General features: G+C 47.4%; 1 protein-coding gene across 1 annotated transcript in view; it reads right to left on the reverse strand.

Annotated features, from left to right (window-relative positions):
• The window catches only part of MAPK12 (mitogen-activated protein kinase 12), a 181449-nt gene that overhangs the window by 81639 nt on the left and 82288 nt on the right, over positions 1-17522 (reverse strand). Inside the window, exon 4 of the mRNA XM_082257092.1 lies at positions 12802-12913. Coding sequence (XP_082113218.1) covers positions 12802-12913 — 112 coding nt within the window. The remainder of the gene's footprint in view (positions 1-12801; positions 12914-17522) is intronic.

Here is a 17522-nt window from a genome sequence, read left to right on the forward strand (position 1 = left end):
GCCGTTTTTAACGCAGCTACTACCATCACTGGCTATAGGTAATTAAAAAGCAGTTAATCTAGTAGCATATGCCGAGCAATCTTTAAGTGAAAAGGTGACAGAAAAGGAGGAGGGCACAAAGTCCTTTTGGAAGTGGAACGAGACACAAAAACATACAAAAGCGCCTAGGCCTCAACATAACCTAATCTCTATGAAGTATAAAGAAGGGAAAATCATAAGACAAAGCTGCCAGCACAGAGAACTTGCAAGATGATGTGATAGCGACAAGAAAAGCCACCTTCTAAGACAGCGATTAGACAGGAATCTCCCACAGCAGTTCAAAGGGAGGCCTTTGAAGCAAAGAAAGTAAGAAGATCTCATCAAGTCAGAGGGGGGGGGGGGTTTAACAGGGCAACTAATATGAGTCATACAGTAAACAGAAAAAAACAAAAAAAAGAGGCCAAGGGTTGTTGCAAAATAGTCATTAAGGCCAAAATGTACCCCTTTTAACGCCGCTCAGGGTCAAAAGCTGATAAAATGTCTGCCTAAAGAAAAATCAGAACCTAAGCAACCAAAGAAGTCTGAAGATTAAGTGCAAAAGTCTCACTCCACCAAAAAAAAAAAAAATCTTACCCTGTACACGTTACAAAAAGAACAGGGTGGAAAACACGGTCTCAGAGAGGCCCCACATTCTCAGCACCTGGACTTCAATATCCAGATTGTTGAAGAACTAGAGCCAAAATGGGGTCTGCTGGGGTGAATGACTAAAGCCTCGTACACACGCGTCGAAAATCGTCAGGGAATTTTCGTCCGACGACCGATTCGCCGAATTTCGGCTTGTTAGTATGATGCTTCCGACAACCGACTCCGACTTTTCGGCCGAAAAAAATCTGGTGTGCAGGCTATAAAATTTTTGTCTGCCGTCAAAACACGGCCGATTTTCATGCAGTCAGTACAGATTTCGACAGGGAAAAATCTTATGAGCAAGTCTGGGCATGCTCAGAGAAGAAAGAACACTAAGAAAGCAAACCAACACATGACATCACTTCTGAAGTAGAATTTTGTCGGGCGAGAAAATTCGTGTGCAGTCTAGGCACATTCCAACCAACAGACACCACTCTGGACAAAAGACGGACGACCGGTCGGCCGATAATCGTTGCGTGTGTACTAGGCTTAAGTCTGACATTGTCAGTAACTTCTTTATTGAAAGAATCTTTAGTTAAAACTTTTTTGATCTAGGAGCGCTAGAGAAAGCTTTCCTACTACCTCGGACACTATACTAAACTGGGCTGCTAATGCACATGCAGAGGTTGCCAGAGGCTGTGCACTTTTGCTTTGCCTAGAGTTCAACCCTTTCATGGCAGCAGCTTTACCTTTAGCAGAAGAATAGAATCCTTTGTCTCCCAAAAACACTGGGAGAAAAGAGATTGTGTATCTTCCTCACATAACACCAGAACTCTTATCCAAAACAAATGCTGACATTCTGCATTCCACCAAAATTGGCAATCTTCTTCCACCCTAAGGCCTCCTGCACACTGGTTTCTTGGAAACGTTGTTTACCCTGACAGGAGAGAATCGTCATTATAAACTCACCTAAGCAGCAGTTTAGGAGTTTATTCCATTTGTTAGAATTTTAATTTATTCGGGCCATTGAAATGGCTAAACATTGAAGTGCTAAACGTGCCTGAGTTTATGCGCGTTTATGAACGTTTTTCAGCGTTCAGCATTTTCTGTGGTTAGAAGAATTGCTCTTGAACGTGATTTTAGGGCATTCAGACAACAGCCCATAAACTCCCCTGCTGATCAACCGCTAAAAACGTCCATATGTGCCATGGACACATAGGATAACATAGAGGGAAATTTAAGAGCTGTAAAAAAAAAAAAAAAAAAAAAAACGAATTCACAAAAACATGGAGTTTATCAGCTGCAGTGTGCATGAGGCCTAACTGGTTGCCCACAACACATACAACTTGGTCCTCACCGCTAAATACTCAAGGTTATACCAATTCTAGCATGCTTCTGTACTCCTCTTTCCCAGTTGCAGCTTCATCATATCAGGGATCTTGAGAGGCTTTTACCAGAGTTTCCCAGCAGCCAGCTTGTTTACCAGAACTCTGGCTTCCAAGCACCATCATGCTGGCTGTCTACAGTGACATCACGCCATTAATAAATCAGAGCTGATGGACAGGGGGGGGGGGGGGAAGAGAGATAAAGCTACCGCGTGGAAATGTGAGAGGTGGAAGGAGGTCAGATTTTGGCTTCTGCTCCTGCAGTCAGAGGCTTGGGTAGGCTGTCATACGCAGTATAAAAGGGAATCTCCACTCACTGGATTTCTTTTCAACATCTCTGTGCTGTTTCAAACAATTCAGCCCAGAGATAGAAGGAAGAAAATTGGCATTTTTCAAATTAAAATCTGTGGAAAAAAAAAAAATCAGGAACAAAAAAAAAAAAAACATGATGAAAGTTACAATTTTCCTCTTTATTAAAGTGTTACTACACCCAGGATAAACAAGCAAAAAATTGGGGGAGCAAACCCTGAACATGTATATCTAAAGCCGGTGCAGCTATGGACCAAGCAACATGTATATTAAAAAAGAATAGCGCAACCATGCAAAAGAAATGACTATCAAATATGGAGACAATCCATAAATAAAAAAACGGAATTTTTGTAAAATCTTACCTGTAAAATTCCTTTCTCTGAGTCCTCCGACAGTCGCCGCCTCTTCATATTCGTCACATATGGGGTATTAGACTTTGCTCCGAAGGAGTAGCTAGGCAACAGAATATGTTAACAATAAAGCTTTAACATATCCCACCCTCAAGGGGTGGTCCCCTCAGTCAATACCCTCCTACTTCCTGCAACCATATCTCAGTTTTAGTGGAATAGCAGTAGAGTATACAGTCAAACCCCAAAAGAGGGGCGGGGGCGGCGACTGTCGGAGGACTCAGAGAAAGGAATTTTACAGGTAAGATTTTACAAAAATTCCGTTTTCTCTTACGTCCTCCGACAGTCGCCGCCTCTTCATATTCGTCACATATGGGGACGTCCCAAAGCAGTGCAAACATGAGGGGTGGGAAACGCATCCGCGCCGAAAGGCAACGCAGTCTCCACATCAAAGAAAGGAACCTTACCAAAGGAAGGAAACCAGCTGGGCAACAGCAAAAATAAGTGCTCAACAGGAGCAACAACCCAGGAAAAGACAAAAAACCAGGGGATACAAAACTTATCCCAACAGCCAGGAGTCCCCAACAAGGGACCCTAGGGAACAGCCGCACTAAGAACCTTGCGGCCAAAGGAAGCATCCGCCGATGCCTGAACATCTACTTTGTAGAATTTTGTGAAAGTGTGTACGGTCGACCAAGTCGCCGCCTTACACACCTGGGCTACAGAAGCCCCATGACGACAGGCCCAAGACGTACTCAGAGATCTAGTAGAGTGCGCCTTCACAGGCACAGGGGGAACCTTCCCCCGCAAGGCATAGGCCTGTTCATTGGTCTGCCTGATCCATTTGGCAATGGTAGAGGCGGAAGCCGCCATGCCCTTCCGAGGACCCTCTGGAAGAACAAACAAGGAGTCCGTCTTTCGAAAAGACTCAGTCGATTTAAGGTAAACCCTAATCGCCCGAACAACATCCAGAGAATGTAGTCTCACCTCCTTTGGATGTTTAGGCTTCGTGCACAACGAAGGCAAAACAATATCCTCGTTAAGATGGAATTCCGAAACTCGTTTCGGCAGAAAAGAAGGATTAGGTCGCAAGACCACCTTATCCAAATGAACAACCAGGTACGGAGACTTGCAGGACAAAGCCGCCAGTTCCGACACTCTGCGAGCCGAAGTGATCGCCACCAAAAAGGCGACCTTTTTGGACAACATAGACAACGATATCTCCCTGATCTGTTCAAAAGGAGCACGTTGTAACACAGACAGGACTAGATTCAAGTCCCAAGGGGGCAAAGGATCCCTCCTAGGAGGAACCAGATGCCGCACACCCTGAATAAAAGTGCCAACCAAGGAGTTGGAAGCCACGGGACGTTGAAACAGAACGGCCAGCGCAGACACCTGACCCTTTATCGTAGCCAGCGCCAAACGCTGATCGACACCCGTCTGAAGGAAAGACAGCACACGGGAAACCGAGTACGTGCGGGGTGAAAACCCCCTGGACTCACACCAGGCAAAATAGGCCTTCCAAGTACGGTAATAAACCTTTCCCGAGGAAGACTTCCTCGCGTTGATCAAGGTATGAACAACCTCTGGAGAGAGACCCTTCTCCTTCAGGACCTCGGTCTCAACAGCCAGGCCGTCAAAGCCAGCGACTGTAAAGCAGGATGGTAAATCGGTCCTTGAGACAGTAGATCGTCCCGAAGAGGCAGACGCCAGGGGGCGTCGACCGCCAGATTCACGAGGTCTGCGTACCAGGACCGGCGAGGCCAGTCCGGTGCCACAAGAATCACCGTGCTGCGTTCAGAGTGTAACCTGCGAAGGAACCGGGACAGCAACTGAATCGGTGGAAACGCGTACATCAGCCTGTACTGATGCCACGGGGCCACTAACGCGTCCGACGCGTCTGCCCGAGGGTCGCGCGTCCTTGCCACGAACCTCTTCACCTTGTAGTTGAGGCGAGACGCGAACAGGTCCACATCTGGAAGACCCCACTTCGCGCACAACATCTGGAAGACAGCCGGGTGGAGAGACCATTCCCCCTGATCCAGGGTCTGGCGACTCAGATAGTCCGCCTGCCAGTTCTCCACTCCCGGAATGTGAACCGCCGTTATCGCCGGGACATGAGTCTCGGCCCAAGACAGAATGTCGGCCACTTCTCGAGCCGCTCGGGCACTCCTGGTGCCCCCTTGGTGGTTGATGTAGGCCACCGCCGTGGCATTGTCCGTCTGCACCCGAACCGGGCAGCCCTGCAGCCGGTCCGTCCAGCGATGAAGACAGAGCCTTATCGCACGCAATTCCAGAATGTTGATCGGGAGGGAAGACTCCCCCTCCGACCAGGTCCCCTGGGCGGACAGAACGCCCAGAACACCACCCCAGCCCGACAGGCTGGCATCCGTGGTGATTATCGTCCACGAGATCGGACGAAACGACTTGCCCCCGGACACCAACGGGGACTGGAGCCACCACAGAAGGTTTTCCCTGGTGCGATGACTCAACGAGATCTGAAGATCCAGAGATTGAGGTCGCCCGTCCCACTTGGACAAGATCTCCGCCTGGAGACCCCGCGTGTGAAACTGCGCGAAAGGAATCGCCTCGAAGGCCGAGACCATCAATCCCAGACATCTCATACACGTCCGCAGAGACGAGTTCGGAACGTCCCTGAGGGACCTGACTTCCTCCTGAAGAGTCCTGAGTTTGTCTTCCGGCAGGAAGACCTTCGCCTGCACCGAGTCCAGTATCATTCCCAGATAGGGAAGACGAACCGACGGACTCAGTGTCGACTTTGGAACATTTATCGTCCAACCGAACTCCTGCAGAGTTTGCATCGTGACAGACAGGTCCTTCTCCAGACCCTGACTGGTCGCAGACCGAATCAGAATGTCGTCCAGATACCCCAGGACAGAAATGCCCTGGGCTCTCAATAATGCCAGAACCGGTGCAAGCACTTTGGTGAAGACCCGCGGAGCCGAGGCGAGCCCAAAGGGCAACGCCACGAACTGGTATTGATCCTCCGCAATGGCAAATCGAAGGTATCTCTGATGACCCTCGAATATGGGGATGTGAAGATACGCATCCTTCAAATCGATGGAGGCCATGAATTCCCCCGGAACCAGGGCAGCCACCACCGAGCGCAGGATTCCATGCGGAACTTGCGAACCCGCACAGAGCGGTTCAGAGCTTTCAAGTCCAGAATTGGACGAACCTTGCCCTCCTTTCTGGGCACGGTGAACAGATTGGAATAAAACCCCCGAAATCTGTCCCGATGAGGCACCGGAACCACCACTCCCTGAGCCCTCAGGTCCCGCACCGCCAGGTGCAGATCCCGCAGGCGCTCTGGAGACAGTTGTAGATTTGAGGGAAAAAATCTGCTCTCTGGCCGAGAGAGAAACTCGATCTTGTAACCAGATCGAACGATTTCCAGAACCCATCTGTCCCGCACACGGGCCAACCAGGGCTGAAGAAAACCGAGCAAGCGTCCCCCCACCCCAAAACTGGGTGAGGGCGCCCCTTCAGGCCGAACTGTTATGGGCCGCAGGTCCGGATTGGCCGGACTTCTGTTTCCCAGACCAGGGTTTCTTCTGAGAGCCCTGGCCCTTGAACGGTTTGCCCTTGTAGTGCGGCCGAAAGGCACGAAAGGACCCCTGAGGGGGCCGAAAATGAGCATGCTTCTTCCCAGAAGCCCCCTTAGCCTTGGGGAAATGGGGCAAGAGAGTGCTCTTACCCCCGGTAATCCCCTTAATCAACACATCCAGGGACTCCCCAAAAAGGCGAGACCCATCATAAGGCAGATTGGCTAAGGTTTTACGTGAAGATTGGTCCACCGACCAACATTTCAACCAAACCAGGCGGCGAGACAACACCGCCACGCTGTGCACACGCGCGGCCAACGGAATCAGGTCCAGGTCCGCATCACACAGATACATGACACCCTGGTGGATCTGATCCACCATATCCAGGGTCGCCGCCGAGGCCGAATCGGCCACTAGGACGCGCCTAAGCATCTGCGTCCAACTTGCGATCGCCTGGGCCGCCATGAGAGAAGCAAACAGAGCCTTAAGCATAGAACCCGTAACAGAATAAGTATGACGGGCAAGAGACTCCAGTCTCCTATCCGTGGCATCACGGAAAACAGGGGATCCCTCTGCAGGGATCGCAGTGGCTTTGTTCAAAACCGCAATAGCATGATCCACTGGCGGAGGCACACACCACCGTTCATCAGTGGCAGGCGAGAAAGGATAACGCAGCTTAAATTTACTTGGTACCGCAAAAGGCTTGCGCAAATCGCGCCATTGGTCCTTAACAGCGCGCTGAAAATCAGCATTGCAGGGAAAAACCTGCGGCGTCCTGCGTTTTCTCTGCGTCCCATAAGCCGCCAAGGCAGCTGGGGGACACACCTCGTCCTGCAAACGTAGCGTCTGCTTAATGGAAGCAATCAACTCATCCATGATTGCAAGCTCTGCAGGCGAGCCAGGGGGAGAATTATCAACCCCCTCAACTTCAGCCTCTACCTCAGACCCCACTAGATCAAGAGAGGAGCGGGACCCCGATAGGGGGGTCCCCGCCAGAACAGCCCCATCACCTTCACCCTCAGAATCAGAGGACAGAGTAACTCTGGGCCGTTTAGTAGATTGAGCAGCCACCAGCATTTGCACCTGTGCAGCAAGGCCAGCCACAATAGTGGCCAAATCCCCCCCTGGGGGGGAAACAGCGGTCCCCTGGCTTTCCACCAATACTGTGGGAAACTTGCCCTCCTGAGAATCCATTGCCCCTGTATGCCAGACAACCAAGGGTTAACTGCCCCCTTACAGCAAGCGCGGCAAGCGCAGCCCACCGCACCACACTCAGGCACAATGAGACCCCCACAGGGAATATACAGACTGAATACAGGCAATGGAATACAGGAATAGAAGGATAAAACCTGAGGAGACTCCGCTGCTGCTGCTGCCTCGATCGGTGCTTCCAGGAGAGAGGAAGTGATGCTGCCAGGGCGCTCTATGTAAGCCTATGGAGGCTACAAGAAAATGGCCGCCGTGCATGTAAACCATGCGGCCGGAGCGGGCGCCGGTAAAATGGCGCCGTTTGGCGCCGAAATCGCCGCTCCACAGTGCATAAAATCACACACAATATTATCCCATACTATGGATACATGTTAGATCGCCGCAGCGATCGCTGTATATGCCCCAACATGCCATTAAAAACATGCCCCACAGCACACAGCTCCTCACACTGCCCAGCCTGACATACTCAGTGTCATACAGCTCCCCCCCCCCTTGCAGCCCACAGCATGCAGCCGAGATATAGGGAGACAAGCAGTGTGATTAAAGGCAGGTTACACAGTCCCAGACTGAGACCCCCCCCAGACAGACAGGTCCCCACATAGATACACTTACCTCACATGGCGTGGGGAACCCGCACAGGCGAACAAGCCGCTGCACATGAGGCAGGGAGAGTCGCAATTCAAGACGCACACAATGGCGGTTCAGAAACCGCACAGCGTCCGGTGAGGTAGCCACCTCACCAATCATCCCTGCACCGAACAGGGATGGGTCGTTCACCGTGCCAGGAGCGTTACCTGGCTGAACGCTCGATGGCAGACTGGGAAGCCACTGACCCACGACCTGCGACTAGGGGGATCAGCCCGAGACCCAGTCCGCATGATCCTCTTCGTCCGAAGAACTAACTAATGCTGACAAAAATAACAGCTAAGTAAAGGTAGAGAGAAAACTCAAACAAAATATCAAAAAGAAGAAAGAGTCTGGGACAAAAAGTCCCAGCACAGAGAGAGCCAGCCACTCCTGACAAGCTAGACATTAAAACTGAGATATGGTTGCAGGAAGTAGGAGGGTATTGACTGAGGGGACCACCCCTTGAGGGTGGGATATGTTAAAGCTTTATTGTTAACATATTCTGTTGCCTAGCTACTCCTTCGGAGCAAAGTCTAATACCCCATATGTGACGAATATGAAGAGGCGGCGACTGTCGGAGGACGTAAGAGAAATGGGGATTTAGTTCCACCATATGGCCATATCGTGCTCAAGCACACCACTGCGTCAAAGTACCCCATTATCGGTGGGTCCTACACTATCCATAAAAAAGGGGTGAATCCAGCCTCTCTTACCCTTGAAGACAACGCTCCTTGCTGGGAAGGTGTGCTAATGCACTGCAGGGGACTCCTCCTATATCTACTTGATAGAGGACACCAATAGAGTACAGGTGTGTGTGGGGGATGGGATGCTCAACCTCATAAGTCTGGTCAGACCGAATACATAATAAACAAGCAAAAAATTGGGGGAGCACTACACCCAGGAGCCTGCATGCACTATATCTGGTCTCCCACAGTACACCGAACATGGAAATGCAATTATTTTAATAAATATAAACCTTTTCTCATCAGCACTATATAGCAGTCTTAACTTCTATCAGTGTCTGGTTAAAGCTTATAGAAAGTTTTAAATTTTCCTCTGACTGTCCTATGAGTCTGCAGGACCCCTGACCCTTTGTCTGGGCAGTGTTGATTGGCGCTGTGCTGATCACATGCTCCCTCACACAAAAAAACTCTCTAGCAATACATACCAAACTGAACATGTGCAGAGTGTCCCCAAGACTCTGTACTATCAGGAGATAGTTTGGGGACTGTAGAAAAAGGGGAGGATCAGAGAAGACAGGATCAAACCGGCTTTTTACACAATGTACAAGATTAACCCCTTAGGTTCCACAGTGAGTATAACAAGGATTATTTACTTTAGATACAGACTGATTTTACTGCTGTGGGTTTAGTAACACTTTAACCACTTTAAGACCGGAAGGATTTGCCCCCTTAAGACCAGGTCCTATTTTGCGATTCGGCACGGTGTTACTTTAACGGACAATTGTGCGACGCTGTACCCAAATAAAATGTCCTTTTTTCCCCCACAAATAGAGCTTTCTTTTTTTGGTGGTATTTGATCACCTGTTCGATTTTTATTTTTTGCGCTATAAACAAAAAAAGAGCGACAATTTTGAAAAAAGAAAAAAAAAATATTTTTTTCACATTCTGCTATAGGACATTCTCAAAATCGCAATAAGTGTATTTTGATTGGTTTGCGCAAAAGTTATCCCGTCTACTAACTACGGGAAAGATTTATGTCATTTTTATTGTTTTGGTTTTTTTTTTTTTTTACTAGTAATGGCGGCAATCTGCAATTTTTTGCGGGACTGCGACATTGCTGCGGACAGATCGGACCCCTGACTGATATTTTTGACACTTTTGGGGGGACCAGTGACATTACTACAGTAATCAGTGCTTAAAATGTGCACTGTTACTGTAATAATGACACTGGCATGGAATGGGTTAACATCATGGGTGATCAAGGGGTTAAATGTGAGCCTAGGGGAATGATTCTAACTGTGGGGGGCGGGGCTTCTGAAATGACCATATAGACATGTGATCCTATATAGAAGGATCACATGGGCTCTATGATCATTGCAGGGAGAAGAATGGACGGCTGTGTTTACAACAGCCGACCATTCTTCTCCCTCAGCGGGGAACGATCGCGGGTGTTAGTCAGCAATCGGACCCCCTGTCCCGTGCATCAGCTTCCCCTAGCCTACTGAGAGCAAGCGACATATACTTACATCACTTTGCCCAGGAGCGGCTGCCTGCCGCAGTATATATGCAGTGGGCGGTCTTAAAGTGGTTTAGAACATGCAGTCTAACAAAAATGTGTTACAATTGTTTACATGTATGTTCTCTGGGTTATAAATCTGTTTAAATTACAGTAAAACCTTGGATTGCGAGCATAATTCGCTCTGGAAACATGCTTGTAATCCAAAGCACTCTTATATCAAAGCAAATTTCCCCCATAAGAAATAATGGAAACTCAGATGATTCGTTCCACAAGTCCTTCAGTTTATAGTCTATATACAAAGATTATAGCAATGTGATAGGTTGTGTAACCATAAAATATCCATCCACAATATGCAGCCTTCCCAAGGGGATTAGAAGCAAAATCTAGCAGAGCTACAGAATATAAGAGAGATGAGAGGCGCATCTAAGTGTAGCAATATGGTTACATTTAATGAAGGTTCAACATTTAGCAACTCACATGGTTGGCAATTAAAATAGGCACATCTAAGAATGCAGGCATCCGGGGTAAAGCTGTCCACATAGACCATCTTCTGAACCACCGGCACTCACCACTGTCAATCTGCAATCGTGACCGGGAAGAATCACTCGTGGAGTGCAGAGGGGAAGGGATGATGAAGATGGCTGTGCAGAGGATGATCTATGTGGACAGCTTTACCCCAGATGCCTGCATACTTAGATGTGCCTCTTTTAATCATCAACCATGTGAGTTGCTAAATATTGAACCTTCATTAAATGTAACCATATTGCTACACTTTAGAGGCTCCTCTCTTCTTTTTTATACATGACGCTACTTGTATATCAAGACATCGCTTGTATATCAAGTCAAAATGTATTTAAAAAATGTGCTGGTCTTGCAAGTTACTCTCAAACCAAGTTACTATCAAACCAAGGTTTTACTGTACTTTTATATACTAGTGTTAAAGCCAAGTGTCGCATTAAAAAAAAAAAAAAAAAAAACAATTTGAGGTTTATCTGATACAAATAAAATGTATGTAGCTGAGGTATTTTGTAGAATGCTGTCCTTTACATCATTCATTATTGCAGCCACAAAATACCACCTAGGCCCACTGTCTTAAGCAATATTTGCAAAACAAGGGATTTTAAAAGTTTAAATTAATTTTGCACGAACACTCAACACCCATTACAGCCTCATCTGGTGCCTGCACAGTGACCTAACCCTTTTCCAACCTTACCCAAATACCTTTATCAAGAGACAACCTTTGCAGCAGTCCCATTCCATACCAATGCCTTAGCATTTAATGGTTTCCTCTTCTTCCTGCCTGAACAATTCCATGCCATCATCTCATTCAATCCAGTATGCATTACAAAACAGTGCATATACAGTGGGGAAAATAATTATTTGATCTCCTGCAGGTTTTGTAAGTGTGCCCACTTATAAAAATATATAGACCTTTAATTTCTTTGTATCATAGGTGTATTTTAAATGATAGAGACAGAATAGCAACAAAAAATCCTGAAAAAACACATGATACAAATGTTATAATATTGAGCTGCAGTTCAGTGAATGAAAATGGTATTTGACCCCCAAGCAAAACATTACTTAGTAATTGGTGGAGAAACCCTTGTTGGCAAGCACAGAGGTAAGACGTTTCTTGTAGTTGGTTACCAGGTTTGCACACATCTCAGGAGGGATTTTGGTCCACTCTTCTTTACAGATCTTCTTGAAATCCTTAAGGTTTCTTGACTGTCGCTTGGCAACTCCAAAGTTTCAACTACCTATTGTGTTACCTATGGTTTGTTTGTTTGGTAACGGTTGTCCCAAATGTTTTGAGATCATTCATAAGCTCCTCCTGTTTATTTCTGGGCTCATCCCTCACTTTTCTCATAATTATCCTTATCCCATGAGGCAAAATCCTGCATGGAGCTGCAGACCGAGGGCGATTGATGGATGGTTGTTTTGTATTTCCTACATTTGCGAATAATCGCTCCAGTTGTCTCCTTCTCACCAAACTTTTTGCTGATGGCCTTGTAGCCTATACCAGCTTTGTGTAGCCTATACCAGCTTTGTGCAGCTCACTCCTCCCTGACATCTGCCTTTGACAGCTCTTTGGTCTTGCCCATGATGGTGAGGTGTGAATGGAAGAAAGATTCTGTGAACAGGTGTCTTTTATACACATAGCGAGTAGTAGTTAGGAGCATCTTCTTAAAATTGAGAGGACTAACCTGTGTACCACATGAGTGCATACTGTAGCCAGTCTGTGGGAACTAGAATTATTGTTGGTTGGTGGGGGATCAAATACTTATTTTACTCACTGAACTGCAACTCAATTTATAAAATTTTTATCATGTTTTATCTGGATTTTTTGGTTGATATTCATTATCCATCCTTTTAAATACATCTATGATAAAAAGACCCTTCATTTCTTTGTGAGCAAACTTACAAAATCTGCAGGGGATCAAATAATTTTCCCCACTGTACATAGAGCAACATATATCCATTCCTTAGTAGGTACAGCTCTAAACCGCTTGTGCGCCAGAGGATTCACTCTTTCTAGACTGAAAACATACCAACCTTAAGACCTCTCAGGATCTGGTATACAAGAAACTGGATTCGATCTTCTGATAATTTCTCATGCTTCATTATCTTGCCCAAATCTGTGCCCATAAAAGGCATAACTAGATAACTGCAAGAAAAAAAAAAAATGATACAATTATATATGTGAAAGAAACTAGTATCTTTTTTTCTGAAGATAGAATTAGATAAATAGGAGTGCAATACATTTCTAGCGAATTGCAGTTTGCCATTTACTTCAAAAGGAATATGGTCACTTCATATTTTCAGAGTATAAGTTTGTCTCACAGATCCTTACTAATTAGATGTCCAGTTCACCAAACTCTAGTATTTTAGCTATGGGTGAAATCTGGTCTGTCAAATAACCCACTGGCTTTTTAAATCTCTCAGATTCCAGGGGAAAAAAAATCCTGTTGTGAAGTTTCTGGTTCAGCACCATCCTTCTCCATTGTGCACCTCCCACTGCTACAAGGTGAATGTCACTTTCTGATGCAGTACTATAGTAAAGTAAAACAGTGGGCGATTCATCCTGCCAAGGTAAATTCTGAACTAAAAAAAGAGTTATGCTGGCCATACACGTATAGATTTTCGTTCAGAAATGTTAGTTTTAAAAAAATTTGTTTAATTTTCTAATCATTAGTGGGGTCAAATCGATGTGGGGTCAAATTCCACTGCAGTGACGGGAAAATTCGAAGGGGCAGGAAGGAAAACTTTTCTTGATCAACAAATTTTCAGGCAGTGTATGTGGTTATCATTTAGAAATTACATTCATTTTAAAATTAAATTTTAAAAGCAAAAGACAATTTTCGAACGACATTCATCCATTCATTGAAATGTTCAAAGAATTTTCATACGAATGTTCCTACGAACACACTCATCCAAAAATCTATGCGTGTATGGTCAGCATAAGTCTAGGGAGCAATAACCCTTCTGTAAACCAGCCCTACAATCTGGAATCAACAGCTTTTATTCTCCATCAAAAATTTACTAGATAACCGAATATAATAAAAGCTTGCTGTGCTAGAGAGAGTGTGTGGGTGGTGTGCTTAGATGAAATGGAAGGTCAATAGATCTGCACAATCAAAGTGCTTACTGATGTTTAATGCAAGGAAACAAGATGCACATTGTGTTATAAAGTGCCTGTTCAGGGAAGAAACATAGCTATTTGGATAAAGATATCCAATGTTAAAGAGTTTAAAAGGAGACAATGTAAAAACAAACACAATATGGCGACTTGAGGCTATAAAAACAAAATATGATATTTTTGATCACTTATCTACTAGAAGTTTACAAACAGCATCTGTTAGAATGGGATTTAAACACTCCCAACATGTTAAAAATTTGTTAAGCCAACGGTGCGCTCGATCCCTTTGAAAAGTACTTCTCCTGCCCGACTACTACCCGCTATGTATTCTGGGCTACAATATCCAACCTTTGGGCCCAGAACCTGCTTTGTAGGTGTTGGCAGGTGGGATGGAGGGAGATTAGTGATGAACAGGTGTATTAAGTTATTTTTGGGTTCAGGGCTGTCATTCCTCAACTACTGTGGCCAAGGAAGCAGCTAATGGAGCACAATCTGTGCTCTATTCTTTGCAGTAAAGGGAAGGGGAGGCATCAGGCGTCTATGCGCTTGTTTACACTTCAAAACGTGGCATTGGACACGCTAGCACTCTGAATACCAAAGCACCTGTAACTAAATAAAAACTGAATTTTTGTAAAATCTTACCTGTAAAATTCCTTTCTCTGAATCCTCCGACAGTCACCACCTCCTCTAAGTCATCACTATTGGGTATTGACTTCCGCTCCGCAGGAGTAGCTAGGCATAAGACTTAGTCAAAAGAACAAAAGCATTTGCATAGACACACCCATGGGGGCTGTCCTACTGGTCAATACCCCCCTGCAGTGAACACTCCCAGCTCAGTTTGGTAGAAAAGCAGTAGGTAAACAAACAACCCCAAAAGAGGGACGGGGCGGCGACTGTCGGAGGACTCAGAGAAAGGAATTATACAGGTAAGATTTTACAAAAATTCTGTTTTCTCTCACGTCCTCCGACAGTTTGCCGCCTCCTCTAAGTCATCACTATTGGGATGTTCCAAAGCAGTGTAGATATGAGGGGTGGGAAACGCAACTGTAGAAAAGGCAACGCAGTACCCACATCAGAGAAAGGAACCTTACCTGCACAGTAAGAGAACCTTCTGGGCAACAGAAAACAAGGCTCAACAGGAGCAACAGCCCAGGAAATCAAATAACCCAGGGGATAACACCCCAACAGCCAGGGACCCACAAAAAAACACAAGGGTCCTTTATGGCACTGCCGCACTGAGAACTTTGCGGCCAAAAGGAGGCATCAGCTGATGCCAGAAAATCCCCCTTATAGAATTTGGAAAAGGTGTGCACCGACGACCAAGTCGCAGCCTTGCACACCTGGGCCACCGAGGCACGATGCCAATAGGCCCAGGAGGCACTCAAAGATCTGGTAGAGTGCGCCTTAACAGGGAAGGGTGGAACCCGTTCCTTCAAAGCATAAGCCTGTTCAATGGTCTGTCTGATCCATTTGGCAATGGTCGCTGCAGACGCAGCCATGCCCTTCCGAGGTCCCTCAGGAAGGACAAAGAGGGAATCCGTCTTCCGAAAGGACTCCGTAGACAACAGGTAAACCCTGATCGCCCTGACAACATCCAGGGAATGCAAAGCAACCTCCTTAGGATGCTTAGGCTTCGTACAAAGCGAAGGCAGGACAATGTCCTCATTAAGGTGGAACTCAGAGACCACCTTAGGAAGAAAAGACGAATGTGGTCGCAAGACCACCTTATCCTTGTGAATTACCAAGTAAGGAGAGCGGCAAGACAACGCCGCCAGCTCCGATACTCTGCGAGCCGAAGTGATCGCCACTAAAGAGGCAACCTTCTTAGACAGCAGAGGCAACGATATCTCCCGGATGTTTTCAAAGGGAGCATGCTGTAACACGGACAGAAACAAGTTCAAGTCCCATGGAGGTAAAGGCTCCCTCCTGGGAGGAGCCAAATGTCGCACACCTTGAATGAAGGTGCGAATTAAGGAATGAGACGCCACAGGGCGTTGGAAAAGAATAGCCAGTGCAGACACCTGGCCCTTTATCGTGGCCAGCGCCAGGCGCTGGTCCACCCCAGACAGAAGGAAAGCCAACACTCTCGACACCGAGTACGAGTGAGGGGAGAACCAGGCGAAATAAGCTTTCCAGGTACGGTAATAGATTTTACCAGATGAGGTTTTCCTAGCCTTGATCAGAGTAGGAATGACCTCAGGGGAGAGACCCCTGTCTCTCAGGACCTGGGTCTCAACAGCCAGGCCGTTAAAGCCAGCGACTTAAAGCAGGATGGAAGATTGGTCCCTGAGACAGTAGATCTTCCCGCATTGGCAGCCGCCAAGGAGGCGCCACTGCCAGGTGAACAACGTCGGCGTACCAGGACCGGCGTTGCCAGTTCGGCGCTACCAGAATCACCAGGTGCGGTTCCGAGGCTAACCTGCGAAGGAACCTGGACAACAACTGAATCAGAGGAAAGGCATACATCAGACGATACTGATGCCAAGGGGCCACCAACGCATCCTAGGCGTCTGCCAGAGGATCGCGCCTCCTTGCCACGAACCTTTCCAACTTGTGGTTTAGCCGAGACGCAAACAGATCCACGTCCGGGGATCCCCACTTCGCACACAGCATTTGGAAGACCTCCGGGTGCAGAGACCATTCCCCCTGGTCCAGGGTCTGGCGGCTCAGATAGTTGGCCTGCCAATTCTTCACACCCGGAATGTGAACTGCTGAAATCGCCAGGACATGAGCCTCGGCCCAAGACAGAATGTCGGTCACCGCCTGGGCACTCCTGGTGCCCCCTTGGTGGTTGATGTAAGCCACCGCGGTAGCATTGTCCGTCTGTACCCGAACAGGATGGCCCCGAAGTCGCTCCGACCACTGGAAGAGACAGTTTTATTGCTCTCAATTCCAACACATTGATCGGAAGGAAGGATTCCTCCCCCGACCAAGTGCCCTGGGCAGACAGGTTGCCCAGGACTCCACCCCAGCCCGACAGACTGGCATCCGTGGTAATCACCGTCCACAGTAACGGACGGAAAGATTTGCCTTCCGACACTGCCGGGGACTGTAGCCACCACAGAAGATCCATTCTGGTCCGGCGACTCAATGAGACACTCAGATCCAAGGACTGAGGTAGTCTGTCCCACCTGGCCAGGATCACCGCTTGGAGAGACCTCGCATGAAACGGAGCAAAGGGTATCGCCTCAACCCCAGGGACCGCATGCAGGTCCTGAGCGCCGAAGACGGATTGTCCCTGAGGGACCTGATCTCATCCTGCAGGATCCAGAGCTTGTCCTCCGGCAAGAACACCTTTGCCTGAGCAGAGTCCAGGATCATTCCCAGATAGGGAAGACGAACCGAAGGAGACAAGGTCGACTTCCGTACGTTGATGATCCATCCGAACTCCTGGAGCGTCTGTACCGTGGTGGACAGATCGCGCAGTAGGTTCTGGCTGACACTCGATCGTAAGAGGAGATCGTCCAGATACCCCAAGACCGCAATGACATGTGCCCTTAGCAGGCCCAGAACAGACGCCAACACTTTGGTAAAGACCCTTGGAGCCGAAGCGAGACCGAAAAGGTAACGCCACAAACTGATAGTGGTCCTCCACGATTGCGAATCGAAGGTACCTCTGGTGACCCTCGAAAATGGG

This window comes from Pelophylax lessonae, assembly GCF_965119305.1.
Source record: "Pelophylax lessonae genome assembly, chromosome: 4".
Lineage (NCBI taxonomy): Eukaryota > Metazoa > Chordata > Amphibia > Anura > Ranidae > Pelophylax > Pelophylax lessonae.